The sequence below is a fragment of the Haemaphysalis longicornis genome, unplaced genomic scaffold (assembly GCF_048455015.1).
Source record: "Haemaphysalis longicornis isolate Haplotype H1 unplaced genomic scaffold, Haemaphysalis longicornis Haplotype H1 scaffold_1, whole genome shotgun sequence".
In the NCBI taxonomy this organism is placed as follows: domain Eukaryota; kingdom Metazoa; phylum Arthropoda; class Arachnida; order Ixodida; family Ixodidae; genus Haemaphysalis; species Haemaphysalis longicornis.
The window spans coordinates 271,738,799-271,755,986 of record NW_027526203.1 but is presented as its reverse complement, the minus strand read 5'-3'; the positions used below and the strand labels follow the sequence as shown (position 1 = coordinate 271,755,986).

Genomic DNA, 17,188 nt, shown 5'->3' with positions numbered 1-17,188 from the left:
TTGGCCCTGCCACACGATTTGCCAACTTTCAAGCTTCTCCGCATAGCAATGCCTTTTTTTGGTGGGCTTTTTCACACAACACCTAAGCTATACAAGAAGGCCAAACATGTGTAAACCTTCAGTAATGGACTGAAGGACTGTACACACAAGACTGTTTTTTCATGTGTGTGTTGTATGTGAGTGTGGGTGTGTTCCCTGTGGTTGTGCAGTGTATTACAAAAGTTACTTGGCTTTGTGTTATTAGGTTGTATCTTGTGTACATGTTATAGCTACCTTTCTCTAACACACACCTTTTTGTTAAAACCTTGGCTTTGATGGGTTGATTATGTTTCTTTGCTACTTGTACATAGCTAGTTGACATGCTCCTCCACATTTGTCTGTGTTGTGTTTTTGTTTTGTTTTCTTTCAATTGGATGGTGTTACAAATATGCCTTCTTTCTCATCTGTCTCTCCTCTCTACCAAACTGCCCCCCCCCCCACCAGCAGGCGTTTCGGTGTCCACCCCTAGGTGTGACAAGTTACGCCTGCTGGTGGACTTTCCTTTCAATTCTCCTGACCAAAAATTCATTAATTCAAACCTGGTGTCTGTTAGCTGAAGTCCAACACTACTTGTGCAAACTTTATACACAGAAAGGACGTTTCTTGTTAATATAGGTGCATGAGTGAGGAACCAGGAGTCATTACTGGTTGGTAATGCTTGCAGTAACGTGCTAGTCATACCAACTACTAGCATTCCTGGCAAAAGTGAACGACTGTAGGGACTGCACCCAATATAATATACTTCTTCCAGTCACAGTATGTTGAGGAACCTGAATTTCTTAAAGGCAATTTATGCCAAGTTTTTTTCCACTGCTCTGCCATCTTTATTAATCTTGGACAGTCGGTGCTCGACAATTCGAAGTTGCCTAATTCGAATCTTCGGGAAATTGGACGTGATGTGTGGTAGCGACAAATTTACATTATTTATTTGTAAATACATGCAATCCAATTTGAAGCTAAAACCCGTTACATCAGTTAATTGGAAGTTATTTTGAATAAAAAGCACCGAGGTGACCGCCATTTCTTGATAAAATACAAAATTTTCAAGTGCGAAAACAGCAACGTGTTTCCTACTGATGTCGGCGTCACCGCAACTGAGGCATTGCACAGTTGATAATCGGCAGGCCAGTTGTGACTCGCGCCAGTGCACTCATCGTTCTGCTTTGAGGCCGTGAACCTTGCTTGTTGCGCACAGCGCCAAGTGAGTAGAGTGTGTGGTGGACGCTGCAGGCTTCGATTTTGGCGATATGCCTCAACTATCATGGAAACCCGTGTCGCACACCCGACTCGGGTATGAAAGTCAATATTCTGAACAAAATCAAGGGAGGTGTGTTGTGGACTATAAACAATGCTTTTTGTGCTTTTTCTTAAATTGGAAGTTAGGTTAGTTCGAAGCGTTTTGCAGTACCTGTAGACTTCATATTAACGGGAGCCGACAGTATTTCTATTTCTTAGTAGCATTTTCTTATTAAGCACTAGTACAGCAACTCTCAGATTTGTTATCGAGTCGTGAATGCTCAAGCCATTTTTTTTTGCAGCTATGTTTTAGAAGCTGTATACACACTAAAGCAAAGGTATTCATATTAAGTCATATTCAATTTGGTTAACGTCATTTTTTACTATTCACATTCAAAAATATTGTATTTGTCGTCAGTTTTTTCTATTCAGGTTCGATTTGTGGTCCCAAATTTGACATTCACACACCTCTAATATTCATCATTCCCTTCATTACCAGGGCTAAAGGGGAGGATTTTGTGCATACCTTTCAAACGTCTTTATATTCGTGCCTAAACCTACTATGAAGCTTTCAAAGTGCAACTCCCGAAGCATTTTTCGCAGTTCTCCTGATTCACTGAACAAGATAACGTTGTGCAGAAATCTCAAGTGGCTCAAGCATTCTCCATTCACTTGTACCCCTGGCTTCTCCCTCCCATTCAAGCTTCCCAAATAACCCCACGAGACGAGCTGTAAACAATTTCGGAGAGATGGTGTCTCCTAAGTTTCCCTCCCTAACAGATTGGGAACTTTTCACTCTTCTTGTGAAAGATTATCCTGCTTGTGCCTACCTTATATATGCCCTACAAGTCTTGCGCAAGTATCCTCTATTCCCTAGTCCTTCAACGCTTTCAGTACAGTGCTGCAGCGGTGTCTACAGATAAACGGTTTTTTGTAATCTGTAAGTTCCATGTAAAGATGTTTTTATACACCATGGATGCCTCTGCTGCTGCGCAAGTGTCTCTGCTGAGCTTGTCTGCTTCAAGTGAGAGAAAATGAGAGATAATTTTAGTTACAAGACAAAGCACTCAAGATTAGCTTGATTTGCCAACCATGTAATCTGTCGTTGTGGGCATGAGCAAACTGTTGTTAGTAAATACTACAGCTGACCGTTCCGGCAAGCAGCTAAAACACTTACAGTGAGAGGGGCTACATTGAACTATGCAGCTGATCACAGCATGTTTTTAGCTATACCTGAATTACAGTAAACTGTAAAAAACGTCTGACAAAAGCTTCCCAAGTCTACAAGCTGCTTTCCTTGCCTGATCGATGCCACGTGGCAGGTAATTAATGAGCCAGAGCCATGAAGAGTGCACCAATAAGGACTGAACAGTGATTAATTTGTAGGGATCTTACACAGCAACTTCAATCAGCATGCAGGCTCCATAAAAATAGCACGAAATATAAATTAAAGGATTTGTTAGGCTATAGGTTAAATGGAATGAATGTTGCTGAATTGCATCAAGATGAAACTAGACTTGGTAAGCGCTTTATGCTCTGAATCACGTTCACCAGCTTTTTTATGCAGGCATGTCTGACCGTTACAAAAAGTTGACCACAAGGGCAACCACAATTTCCCATCGCTACCTACTATTTCCTTATGGCATCTGAATAATGCAAAGAAAATGAATGTCATTATTATTTTAAATGACATCTATACAGCTAGTCTCAATGGTACAAACTGTTCAGCCTGGCTGCATCTGTCCAAATACCAGCACAGCTTCCAGAAAGGCTGTTTACCGAGTCTACCTTCCTAGTAAAAAAAAAAAAAAAAAAGAAATGATATTAAAAAAAACACATGGAGGCTGGTACACTGATTCTGGAAATATCTGTTGACTGCAGCAAATCTTCGGTTCACTTAACCATAATATTCTACTTCAGCAGTTATATTAGTACGGTATTGGTGGAGTACCGCATTCACTGTTAAAATTTTAGAATGACAGACATTCATGATGTGAGGAGATGAATGGATGTCGTTCATCATGTGGACAAATGCTATGAACCCGCCGTGGTGGCTCAGTACCTAAGGTGTGCTGCTGAGCACAAGGACACAGGTTAAACCCCGCCACAGCAGCCATTTTCCGATGGAGGCAAAAAACGAAAATGAACGAGTATCAAGATTTCGGCCCATGAAGACCCCCAGGTGGTTGAAATTAATACTACACAGCCCTCCATTGCAGCATGCATCATAGCCCTGGTATAGCTTCATCATGTAAAGCCCTAAAATTTGATATTAAATGAGCTTGCTTGTTGGCGAAGGCAATGTTATTCGCTTGTTTTTACTTTACTGGTTTTACTTTACAGAGTTTTTGCTTTACTGACAGCAGTATGACCAGCCTAACAGTAATTTCTTACAGCAGCCATCTCACACACCGATTCATTACTCTTTTGGTCCCACACCACATCCCAACTGCTTAACAAAAGCCTTTACTGCAGGGTTTGGGCCTCTTTCAATGTTTTGTTCTCTTTCCTTTTTCGATTGCCCTGAGGAAATGCTTTCTCGGTAAAATGCCTTTTTATATTATCAGCAGTTTCTACCCACACGCAACTGCAACAGTTCATTATGCTCAGACCCCATAGTGATAAAACGATACACATTTCCTTACAATATGAAACACCCTTTTCTAACTATCACAAATTGCCTAAAGGCAAAGTAGAAAAAAAGAAGTTCTACTGTATCCACAAAACACCCTGAATACTCTTCTTACATGTTATACAATTCCTTGATATCACTGATATACTGCAGCGTTCTTTTTCCTTTTGCAAATTTTCCTAGGACAGCTTAAAAAAAAAACAGCATAAAAAACCAGTCAGGTAAAATAAAATACACAGAACAAGAGCAGGCATCTAAAGTTGGCTTTCAACCGTGTTTCTTTCCAGCTATGGTGTAAACTTTCCTCCACACGGCATGCCCATTTTAACCTTTTTCCAGTTTCATCGGACTCTGCCTGGTAGCACCTTTCTCCATCTGTGCTCGCTACAATCAATAATACTTTTTTATTCGTACTCAGGGCTCAGAGCGGGTACAGCCAGGCACACAAGGCCGCAAAAGGCAGGACTGCCCATACCAGTGAGGCTTGCATGCTGTACAAGTTTTGCTATATGCGAGTGAAGAGACAAAACACTCGCTGTTAAGAGACTGCACAGTTCTGATACACTGCAAGTATCTTTAATGCTCTAATGCCACTCAAACAAGAAACCAAGATGAAGTTGACCATTCCTTCTTCGCTGCATAACACATTCTGCTATCAGAAGTCAGGTGCGTCCAGACCTCACCTAAGGAAAACTGATGGTCGGTTGCATGTTCAGGCACTATGTATGCGAGTAGAGACTAACATACCCCGACTTTAGCTCGTGCTTGTGCCACACGACAGGAGATGTGCGCATATCGCTTGTCTGCTGCTGTATAAAGTCAGGTCTATTTTATCTGTCCCCACCATTTAAATAAAAAGAAAAGCAAAACAAAAAATTTAAACATAAAGGGCAGATACGAAAACAACCTGTTTTGCAGTATTCCTGCTTAGCATCAACATCTTTCTATGTAAGGACACTAGCTAAATAAATTGTCTTCTATTGCCATCAAAGAAATTGTAGAACCGGGAAGGTTATTCAAGTGCCTCATTACACACCCTTAACTGCAAAGAACATTATCATAGCTCACGCTTGGCTTCTTGTAAAGAACCTGCACTATTTGCAGTCAATGTTTGTAAACACGCAACCCGCGGTTTATTTGGGCACCTCACTTATGCACTCCAGGAACATTTTTTTTAGCAACTTGACATAAAAGACTTTACAGCATACTCTATAACAGACAATGACTCAATTGTAAGAATAAAAAAACATGGAAGGGGGGAAATAATAATAGTGAATGAAGAATCGCTAGAACAAATTCAACTACAGAAAAAGTATCTTGACAACAGTTAAAAATGCACCTGGACATCTATGGCCTTTTGCAAATGACAGCAGCTATTGTTATCAAGCAGCTTCAACATCTTCACACACTTGCATTTACAAGAGTAGCAGGTGTTTGTATCTGTTGCGGTGCCTGTGAACTTTCCGCATTGTTCAGTTTACAACCAGGTCATATTTTCTTCTACGCCTTTGACAGGGACAATATTTTATGCCCTGGTCGCATCACACTTTATTACTACATGACTTTAGAGGAGAAAAGGGTCTGCTGCTTACTTCATTTTCTTAACTTTCTTGGCACTGACACAGATTGCTGTATCCTCATCTTGGATCAGGCATTCCTGGGTTGGCTTGCACTGTACGGTGCGGCAAAGATCGGCTGAAAGCAATAGAGAACGTCATCTGTGGGATGCTCAGAAAATGTACATATCCACACATGATTTGTATACTTGGTAAAAGTCAGCATCAAGAAAGTTAGCATCTTTAACAGGTTTAATACATGTATTAGCTGACCTTTATACGTTCAAGTGATAAATTATTACGAACTCACCATCAGCGAAGGACCAAGCGTTATACGTCGCCTTGAGATCTTTCCTAGAATCTTTTTGCGTCGAAGTCTGCGGAGAACATGACAGCGAAAGAGCAAGTTAATGAAAAATGCAATACCCATTGCCATTGAGCCCGCCTGTAACGCGACACGTTCGACCGTGACCGCTTCCGCAGCCGACACACCCCTTATAAACGCGCGCAGCGAATAGGCAGCCAGTAATAGTAATATAAAACCTGTATCCAGGGGCCTCGGTTGCGCCGCGCGAACAAGACCGACGTACGGATTTTCGCGGTAGCTGCGCTAGCTACGAATGACCCGAGCATACGTATGCTCTGAGGCAGACTTATGCTCAGGACGGCACACAATTTCCCCACCCAGAAAGCTCAACATCTTTATATTTTTTTTCTTTAGGTTTCGGCCTCACGACTGCGATCATTGTTCAGTAAGAACGGAATTTCAGGCACACCAGTTGCAGTTTCGAGGTATTTGACTCAGAATGTTGATCTGTTACGAATCAGAACCCTACCGATAATGAAATACTGAAAATCATATCTACTACCATCACTTTTACATTTTGCTTTGAGCGAGGAAAAAAAGGTGACGGGCCTGGGACCTGCACAATTATGATGTTTACATATCCACCAGAAACCTTAACAAAGTGACACGACCACAGAACGGCAAGGCACGACAAAATAAATAATCGGGCTGTGATCGCAGAAAATGACGCGCAGGAGCAGGCTGGTTCCTTCCGTGCGACTTACCTCGTCTCGAGAATGCTCCTCGAACTCGAAGTCCCATTCCTCTGAGTCTTTGGACTTGTCCTTGATCGTAGCCGAATACGCGGTGCAAAGAAGGGATGCCAATACAACGCGCCAGAGCCACGCCTTCACGTCAGGATGCATCGCTCTTACCAGTGCCGATCAAATGCAAGTTTAGGCCTAGGGCTTTCGCAACCTCACCAACACCAGCGGATCAAAGCGGGGGATATGCGTCAAGCGCACCGAGTCGCTGCTTTTCGCATCAGTTTCTCCGCCGCGTTCTGCAAGCCCTCCTCCCGACAGTGCTCAGATCGACAGCTTTTGGAATGCTCTACCGGTACACGCAGGTTAGAGCACGGAGGAGCCAGGAAAACACAAATAACGGCTTCGGATGCGGCGGAGGACAGACCCCTTTCCGCGCACACCAGCGGCTCTCCGTCGCGGCTGGCCGGCGCCGTCCGATAGTTGCTGCGTCGGCTCCGCTGGCTCCGTTGTAGTTATTGGACCCTGTGCCAGAGGGCTCTGGAGTGGCGCGCGCCGGCTCCATCGATTTGGACCACGTCTGCCGTGCCTGTTATCGCTAACAAGCGCTCCACGCGGACTCCAATGTCGTGCGGCCGAAACAACAGAAAAATTACCAGGGTTTCGCTTCATACTCCTATGCCAGCAAGGCGAAGGATTGTGCAGGCTAGCAGCTCGTTTAGGACTGGAGATAACGCGCTTCGCATACGGTGCCTGGGCGGCAGAGTTTATTTCCGTCCCGTAACCGTGACTGCACGCACGCACGCATACGATCGCTTATATCAACCAGAAAATTTAGAAAGGTGCACGTATGTGGATCACGTTAACGTACACGCTGGACTAGTTGGCTCAAGCGATGTATACAGTGCGTTCTTCAGCGTCATCGCTGGGGCTCAACGGACAGTCCGAAATTCGTGTGCGGTGGGCATTCGGCAGAACACGTCTACATGCGCGGATTTGATGAAAGACCATACACATGGAGATCAGCTCACATAGAAGATCACATAATCTACGGGGATTCCAGAAATCAAGAATATCCTTCGTCGCAAGAACGTCGGCGCCACCATGCAACCAGCGCGTGGGTGCCCGGTCATGGTGGAATACCCGGAAAATAGGCAGCTCATCTGGCGGCACATGCATCGCCCCAACAGCGCCCTAAAGCAGCGCCCTAAAAGCCCTAAAGACTTTCTGGCTTCCCTGGCTTTCCTTGGCATTCCCGATCCCCGGCTACTATCCCTTCCTATAGACGTACAAACATTTTCCCTCCCTGCAAAACGACAGAAGTTTTTTCGCACTTCTACTAATCAGGGGACATGCAGCACCTGCGAAATTCCGGGAACAACTGAACATATTATATTGGCATGCCCTCTATTTACAAACGAAAGATTTGAAACCCTTCCCGCTAACTATTACGATGACCAAATTCTTTAAACAATTTCCTCTTTCCCCCTTACCCACTCAAATGGGCAAAATCAGCCTGGGACACTCTCCTGCATTTTATATCAACCAATATATGTTGCTTTCTATTTCTTACCCATACCCGGTGTCACATACTTATATGCATTAGAAAGAGACACCGGGTTTTCATTATTCAAGTGAGTTAAAAAATGTAAGACAAGACACGTTTCTGTGTCACGGTTTTTAACTATTTGACGGGGCTATTAACCAGGCTGTACAGGAGCACTGAAAATTTCTCGTTTATTAAAGCGAAGCCTTATGTGGCTAATCGAAATAAAAATCTAGCGGTCCCTATCCAGCGCGGCCCATATGTGTATGCGCGAAAAAAAGAGTCAGGTTGAGAAGTGTTAGAAGTACAGGGGACAGATATTTTCTGGGTTTATCGCAGCAGAGCAGCGAGCTGCTTCTTGAAGCACAGCTCAAGCGACAACCTGCCTCCGCGTGTTACATCACCTCGCACGGCCTGTGTACAGCCCATACGGCAAAGCAAAGCTACAGCTGTGACATTATTTACGCCAAGTTAAAGCTTCGTAAATGTGCGCACGTTCCGATGTTCTAGTGCTGTACTCATGCACCACAATTGCTAGCAATAAAAATTGACGGATTCGTCGTGAAGCAAACGTGAAGCAAAGCTTATGCAGTTCCCAATTCGTCCCTCGCAAGGTGCTTTTCGAAGTATTTCTATGCTCCAACAAACGAGACGCGCTGCTCTCGCAAGGCGACGGGACGTTTTCTTTGATTGTCACTTGTGCTGGCGGTGCTCACCATGCATGCTGCTCGTCTTCCATCACGTTGCATACGTGTCTAGCGCGCAGTTTAGACGCCAGGTCCAAGTACTGTCAATTAGCTTGGGCTAGCGACCAAAGCGACTGCAGAGACCGCTTTTTTCGGAGCCGCGAATTGGTTCGGCTGGAGGCCGACGCGGGGTCGGTGGCGATACCGTTGGCACAGCGAATTGCCGGCGGCCGAAGCGTAGTCGGTGACGCTTTTGTGGGCGCCGCAAAACCTCATGAGGCTTGCTTGATCTTGGCTAAGCTTGAAGGTCAAAGGGATGCTACCAGGCGCTTTCTGGGTTTGTACAGCAGTATTAAGCTCCGCTTAACATGCACCTCTGCTCACACCGGCCAGCTGGGGATTGAAGCAGACCATGCTGTAGCCAGCGAGATGTGCAGCGGGGTATCCCCAGCATCCGAATCACGAACCATCGAAGACATCACCACCAGCCCCCTGGCTATCACTGAAACTATCCACTAACCCGCCGCGGTGGCTCAGTGACTAAGGCGTTGTGCTGCTGAGCACGAGGACGCGGGTTTGATACCCGGCCGCGGCGGCCGATCTTCTGATGGAAACGAAAAGCGAAAACGTCCTTGTGTACGAGATTTCGGCGCACGTTAAAGATCCCCAGGTGGTCAACATTAATCCGGAGCCCTCCACTACGGCGCGCCTCATCACCTGCGTTGCGTCGGCGCGTTAAACCCTACAATCAGTCCTCACCCACTTCAAGCAGTTACGGTACTAATGTCCTCCACCACACCCTTTTCTCCCGCACGAGCATCCATATGGCGACGCCTACAGAGAGATACCTACTAAAGCTCCACACGACTTCACCACATTGCACCTACACTCTACCCCTTCACCTGTCAACCATGTAATACCCCACGAGGAACTTTCCACCTTGTAACTTAATGCCCGCGCTCCTCACCCATGCCACCCCAACAAACCCCAACCCCTTCCTGTGAGTAGCGGGAGAGGGGTCTGACCAGCTCCGGCCGACACTCCGCGGCAGGTGCTTGTCGACCGGGTGGAGACGCAGGCGTCCTGACACAGCCTCCTGGAAATTTGAGGCTCACCACGCCCCCTTACCTTCCCCCTTTGCTCTTAAATAAACGTTTATTATTAACGTTTTATTATAATTAGTATTATTAACATTATTATTGATTTATTAACGAGGGGTGGCCTCTGCCCAACAGAAAATTATGCCAGTCGCGATGTATAACTTTCTCAGGGAAATTACCAGGCTCCAGAAAACATTGACTGGTGCCTACGTAGCAAAACAACAACAACAACAACAACAACAACAAAGGCGAAGCTTGCACTAAGTCGTGCAAGGCTTGAACCATAGCGGAACTGGAGGAAGCACTGAAGCACGCACCACCACGCATTGGATCAGGTTTGAAATTGTTTATTTACATGCTCCGCGTCGTCGCTTTTCATGCACTGTGGTAGTAGTAGTCATCGCCATATCCATCTATATCGTCGTCTTCCTCATGCATGACTGGCGGGCCCGGATCGTTTTTCCCTCAGGCTTACTCATTTCTCCCCAAGCGGAACGCGTCAGTACGCGCTAGAACCGGCGGCAACCGGCTTTGCAAACTGGGCGTTTGCAGCGCGATCTGTCTTGCGCTACCGCCTTGAGGCGTGGACGCACGTGAACTGTTTTCGTGGTATTTGCTGCGAGCGCCACGCGCAAGCGTGGACAACGCTGGGCGCCCCTCGTAAAGCACGAGGTCACGTGCGCGGTAAACGGCGGCAGTAACTGACGCCGCACACATTACTGCCAACATCAACAGCTCCGCTGTTAACAATAGGAAGGGAGTTAATGATTTCGTTCCAATCGTCTACAGTTGAAGTGAATATCGTGCCAGTACGAAGGCAGAAATTCACTGTCGTTGAGAGCCACGCGCGCAGCAGCCGCAGCTGCCCATTGCCCTCACCCGTCAGCGCCGACGAACTTTGTTAAAGCCTATTACCGGCATTCAGGCTTATTTACGAGCTCTAAGTTCGCTGTAGCTGAGGCCTGCATGGTTCATTGTAGAAGTATGTTTAGAAAAGCGCGAAAGGTTTATTACGTCAAAACTGCGTCAAAAGGGCGTCAAAACCATCGGTGAAAGTGCGTCCAATCGATCGCCAATCATTCGAAGAACCAAATCGCAAACGAACAACGAACCCATGCGACGATTTCTCGCGCGTTAAGTAAACGCATCCACGAACGATCAAAATGTATACGTATACCGATACGTGGTTTATGAGACAAAGTTTATTATACTTCTTCTTCATGATCGATGTGTGTACAGTTAAACCTGGATGTAACGAATTCCTGGATTTAACGAAGTTTTTCAATTCCCCATTGGCAGCCCTATTGAAACCCATGTCTTTGCGACCTCAATGTAACGAAGGTGTTGCGACGGTTAACCTTTATGTAAAGAATTCACTAAGCTGACGAGCCAGTGTCTTTTGCACTTTTTCTGAAAAATCGGCTGGACAAATGCACTAATTTAGCGAACTTCGCCCGCACCGCTAACTATCGTGCTTTTCAAGTGTGATTGCGGTGTCTGTTCGAGACTTTCGAGGTGCTAGGCCTGCCTGTCGGCATGTAGTGGCGCGTATCCTGGGCCATCTGTGGTGTCGGTTCATCGGTGATGACTTCTGCTGCCAGAAAACGAGATGTTCTGACTTTTCAAGACAAACTCGCAATTGTAAATGCCGTCTCCGCCGGCAAGAAAGAAGAACGTCGCCGCCAGGTACAGTAGCTAGCACCCTATCAACAATTTTGAGTGCGGCAAAGAGCATGAAGGTCGCTAAAGGCACCCTTCCAGCCTGCGTTGGGCGGTTGAAATGGGTAAAGCACCGAAAGGTGTCAAAACGCAAAAGTGACACTTAAGCTACGTTTGTGAATACGGCGGTAAGTGACCCTGCGTCCTTGGAGTGCCGTGTAGTGACTATTATAAGTTCGTTGAAAAGCAGCAGGCGCAGTTCACGCAGTTTTTCACTGTGAAACAAATCCTTCAAGAGTGAGTTTACCATCACTGATGTCTGGAATTTTTGCTTTGTTTCTGCTTCATTCACGGGAGCCTAAACTCGAAAACTGCATGTAACGAAAACCTGCATGTAACGAAAAATTTCAATTTTTTGTCGACTTCGTTATATCCAGGTTTAACTGTATTGTCTTGTCTAGAACCGGTCCTTTTCCGAGATTTTGGAAGCCCGGTTTCTCCCGCCGCGGTGGCTCAGTGGCTAAAGCGCGAGACACATGCACGACTAGAGCATGCGATTAGCATGCAAATGATCGTTATGACTGGTCGTTAGGACCGGTTTTGGCGTCGTCCGCTCGACGGAGGAGGCTCACGACGTGCGACTGGCGAGCCGGATGCAATCGTACGGTTGTTGCGACCATCGTGCGGCCGCAACCAATGAGAGCCCGGAGGTGTCGTCATAATGACGTCACTGTGAAAGTTTCATTCAAAGCTTCCAGGAGGCGCTAGTGGCAGCTTCTAACCACCACCATTACCACCGCCATCATCATCATCATCATCATCATCACCACACCACCACCACCACAATCATCGTCATCATCATCATCATAAGCAGCAGCAGCAGCAGCGTCGTCATCAATATTTTGAAGGGAGAAGCGCCGGACGCGCTCGCGCGCTCTCCGCCGACAAGGAGGAGGAGGAAAAACTTTATTGTGAGCCTGGTGATGTGGGAGCAGCTCCTCAGTCCAGAAGGCCATGGGACGACCTTGCTGTCTCAGCCCTGGACACCAGGAGTTGCTGTGCATCCAAGCCGGCGCTGGTCGTCAGGTTCTCCCACAGCTCAAGGAGGGGAAGGGAAGTGGGTTAAGGTGGGAGGGCTGGGTTGTGTGCGCACCCCAAGATCATGTGTATGAGGGTACATGGGTTAGGGCAGAATGTACATGTGGCAGGGTGGCAGGGTATTGGGTGGGGTACATCCGATGTAGCCAACTTGGGTGAGGAAAGGTGTTTGTTTGAAGCCTCCGGAGTATTACTTCTTCTGTTTTAGTAAGCTGCGGGTGAGGAGGGGGAAAATGTCTTGGTGTGCGGTAATGTTGGGTGATGTCTCGAAATGTGAGCAGGGGAACGAGACTTGGTGTTTCCTCACACCTGGGAGGAGAGTTCGCAGCTTGTCTATGGGCAAAATTATTGCCCATTAGTGAGGAGTGTCCCGGGATCCACACAATGTCGATCTTCCTGTTGGGGGCGTGTTGAGCCAGGAGGTTCCACGTAGTTGAGGCCACGTAACCTGATAAAAAGCTGCGACAGACGGCTTGACAGTCCGTAATTAGAATCGTTGCGGGTGTCAGAGGTGGCCGGTTTTAGTAAGGACTTGTCTTGGAAAGAGATTAAACTGTTCAATGACTGGAAAACTGATTACATTGCGTTATGGGATCGGGTAATTGGCACGGAGAACGTCCGTCGCGATGCGCGGCGGTGGGGCGACTCTCTGCGCACGAAGTTCAGTTTACCCTCGCAAGCGAGGGTCCGAAATCCGAACCACTCGTACACAGCGCGTATAAACGCGGGCGCCGCTCGGGGCCGCGTGATGGTGCGTATAAACACTGGCGGCGTCTCGGAGAGGCGTTGGCGGCGTAAGCTGTGGCGGTGTCGTATAGCTGCAGGGCCGTCTTCTCCGCTTTCCGTTCGTTCTTCTATTTTCTTTCGTTCGTCGGCCCCCAGCGAATTCTTCGTAGCCCCTGACACGACCTCCCTTTAGAAGGATCTGTCCCCAGGTCCTTCACCGAGTTGGCGTCCGATGGAGCTTTCCGCGAGCTCTGTGGGTGTCCGCGTTGTTTGACGTCCGGTCGTATCCAGAGACTCAACTGTGCACGAACGTTTGCGCAGTTGCTCGATGCTGGCGTTTTTTTTTTTTTTTTTTCGTTGCTCCGGATAAACTTCGGTTAGTGGGCGTTCATTTCGAAGAGGTCGGCGAATTTCAAACTGACTTGATTTTTGCGTACCGTGGGATTCGTTTCGTCGGACGTGAACTTGGGAGCATTTACGGCGTTGCGTTGGTCACGTCGCTTCCGTCGGCGATTGAGTCTGTGTAGCTTCTTGCGGGTTTGATGCGCGTGGGAACGTTGGCGTGCGTTTCGTCTGGTGCGAGATGCGTTCCGTGAAAGTCGCGGAGTTCGGTGCGTTGAGGGCGTTGTTTTGCTCGAGGTGTGTGTTTCGTTCGGTTCGGGAGCCGTTTGTCCTTTCGTTCAGCCTGCGGTGGCGTGGCGTTGTCGTGAAGTGGCGCGGCTGATCGGACAAATTCGTTGCGACTCCTTGCTCGCCTTCGCCGTGGTTGCCCTCGGAAGCGAAGCTGTTGTGGGAAAATGGGCGTAGTTCGCCTCGTCCATTCGGTCCCACAATCTTTGGCGTCGTAGGCGTGGCTTCCTCGGTAGGGCATTCGATGCCTTTGTCTGGGTCGGTCTCGTTCGTTGTCGTTCTCGCCGTGTCCGTGTCGTCGCTAAAGCTCTGGTCACTTGCCGGTTGTTTCGAAAGTGGTGCGGTAGGCATTCCTCTCGTGCAAGTAGGCTCAATGGCGTCTCGTTTGCCTGGTGCCCGTACGCTCACGGCTGCATCCTCCTGTACCATGATGGTGTTTGTCGGATGAGTCTCGATCGGAGCAGCGGGCGCCGGGTAACTTGTACGTTCCGGCTCGAACGTGCCGCGTGCGCTGGGTGCGTAGTTGCTCGTAGACGGGTTCACCTGCGCGAGTGCGGTGTCGTTCGTTGGGTGAACTCGGGCTGGAGCAGCGGGTGCCGGAGAGCTCGTACGTTCCGGCTGGGTTGAACCACGTGCGCTTGGCGTTTCGTTTCTCATGGCAAGGTTCGTTCCTGCGGTTGTTACGTTCGCTGGCCAAGTCCGGAAGGCATCAGCGGGACCGGAGGGTGTCATGAATAGCGTTTCCTCCGTGCGTGCTGGCTTGGTCGTGTTCCGTGCGCCGTGCGTTTCGTTGGTCGTGGCCAGCGTCTCTTGTCTGGGTACGATGTCGTTCTTGGGCGGTACCTGGACTGGAACAGCGCGTGCGAGGGTTGTCGTGCGTACCAGCTCGGGTGCGTTCCGTGCGCTGTTCGTTTCGGCTGTAGTGGTCAGCTCCACGAGTCCGGGTTCGATGTCATTCGTCGCCACTGGTGCGTTTTGTGCACTTTGCATCTCGATTGTCAGGGCCATGTCCACCAATCCAGGTGCGTTGTCGTTGGTTGCGTGGACTGGGGCCGGGACAGCATGTGCGGAAAATTTCGTATGCACTGGCTCGGTTGCGTTCGGTGCTCTGGGCGTTTGTTTCGTTAGCTCCACCGATTCGGTTACGGTACCGTTCGTAGGCGAGGTCTGGACCGGAGGAGCGGGTGCCAGGTGCGTGCTGCGTTCTGGCTCGTGCGCGCTGCGTACATGGCGCGTCTCGTTGCTCGTTCCCGGAAGGACCTGCGCGTTGGTGGTGTAGTTCGTTGGTTGGCTCGGTGTCAGAGCTGCGGGTGTTCGTGATCTCGCCAGGAATTCACTGACCTTCGCTTGCGTTTCCGTAATCGTGGCGATCACCTGGGAGAGGTCCAGTGAGCGGGCGGTGCACCGTTTTGCATGCGTCGTTTCGTTCGTGTGCGTGCCGTTGTACGTGCCGCGCGTCTCCGGACCAAGGTGTGCGTCGTATCGTTTAAGGCTTGCCGCTGGCTCCGGCACCGTGGGAAACGTGTGGCCGACTCTCGCCAGTTGTCTCCGAAGACGTTCTCGTTCTTCGCGCAGCCTCCTGTTCTCGAATAGCGCCGCTTGCAGGTTCGTCTGCCATTTGTCGTCGTAGGCAGCCTGAAGTATCGTTGGCACATTCGATCGTTTGGAGAGCTGGCGACGTTTTTCGTTGTCCTCTAGGAGACGCGAGACGATGTCGTCCTTACGGCCAGAGCAAGGGAGCCCTCGTGATCGTAGTTCGTTCACCAACTGCTGCTTCTTCGTTGAACACAGGACGTCGCGTTCCGTTGAAATCAGGAGCCGGTCGATCACCGTTGACGTGGAGTCCGTCGTTGCCCCTCGTCCGCGTGCACTCTCGTAGTCGTGGTGCAGTTCGTCCGCGTCGTTCGTCTCCTCGTCCGTTCGTTCCGTGGACTCAAATCCTGATCCTTTCGGCTGCGCCATGTCAGAGTGGCCGTTTCGTAAGGACTTGTCTTGGAAAGAGATTAAACTGTTTAATGACTGGAAAACTGATTACATTGCGTTATGGGATCGGGGAATTGGCACGGAGAACGTCCGTCGCGATGCGCGGTGGTGGGGCGACTCTCTGCGCACGAAGTTCAGTTTACCCTCGCAAGCGAGGGTCCGAAATCCGAACCACTCGTACACAGCGCGTATAAACGCGGGCGCCGCTCGGGGCCGCGTGATGGTGCGTATAAACACTGGCGGCGTCTCGGAGAGGCGTTGGCGGCGTAAGCTGTGGCGGTGTCGTATAGCTGCAGGGCCGTCTTCGCTTTCCGTTCGTTCTTCTATTTTCTTTCGTTCGTCGGCCCCCAGCGATTTCTTCGTAGCCCCTGACACGGGTGTTTGAGTGATGGCGAGGGCCACAGTAAATTCTTCCGCGGCCCAGAAAAATGTGGTCGAGGCGCAGGTGATGATCTTGTCTTTAGTGGTTGCTATGGCTAAGTGATGGGACGGATTGGAGTAAGGGCTGGCATCTGTGTACAAAACATTAGGATTGCTTCCGTAGATTTGTTCTTGGGCTTGGCTACGGGCGTGTCGACGACCGGAGTGCAAAGTGGGATGCATATTTTTGGGAAGATGGCGGACACGAATGGATTGACGCCAATTATGGGGAAGAGGTTTTCTGTCCGTGGTCCGAGGAGTTGATATGTGGAGGTCCTGCAAAAGTGCCAGTCCTATTGGTGTTTGAGTTAGGCGGAGACGTTGACTGGAAAGATGCCCTTCGATGAGTTTCGTGACCGAGTGAATTGTGAATTCCTAATTGGAGCAGTTTAGTTGTCGCGGTGGACATAGGAAGATTAAGAGCTTTCTTTATAGCTTTGCGGATGAGGCAATCAATGGCTTTCGTGTAACTTTTGCTGAGAGTTAGGTAGGGGGCGATGTAGATGACCCGTGATATGAGGAAGGCGCGGATAAGGCGGAGAAAGTCTTCCTCCTTCATGCCGCGATGTCGATTGGAGATTCGGTGAAGCATGTGGGTAACTTGAGTAAATACTGTGGTGAGCTTGAATAATGTCTGATCGGTCCGTGTATGGGCCTGGATTGTAACACCAAGTATCTTGAGTGAAGGTGTGGGATCTGTAAGCTGACCATCGAGGGTAATTTGAACTGATTCTTTATTGAATGCAGGAGGGCTTTTCCGTACAATGATGAGGTCATATTTTTGAGGGGAACACCGAAGGCCAATTGATGAGGCATATTGTTTTACA

The 17,188-nt window shown here is 48.7% G+C and overlaps 1 protein-coding gene across 1 annotated transcript in view; it reads right to left on the bottom strand.

Moving 5' to 3' along the window:
- Positions 1–7,008, bottom strand: part of Cow (Proteoglycan Cow) — a 45,377-nt gene extending 38,369 nt beyond the window's left edge. The window contains exons 1-3 of the mRNA XM_077677504.1: positions 6,535–7,008; positions 5,774–5,840; positions 5,500–5,602 (exon numbers count right to left, since the gene is read on the bottom strand). Coding sequence (XP_077533630.1) covers positions 5,500–5,602; positions 5,774–5,840; positions 6,535–6,675 — 311 coding nt within the window. The 5' untranslated portion in view covers positions 6,676–7,008. The remainder of the gene's footprint in view (positions 1–5,499; positions 5,603–5,773; positions 5,841–6,534) is intronic.
- Positions 7,009–17,188: the final 10,180 nt, after the last annotated feature.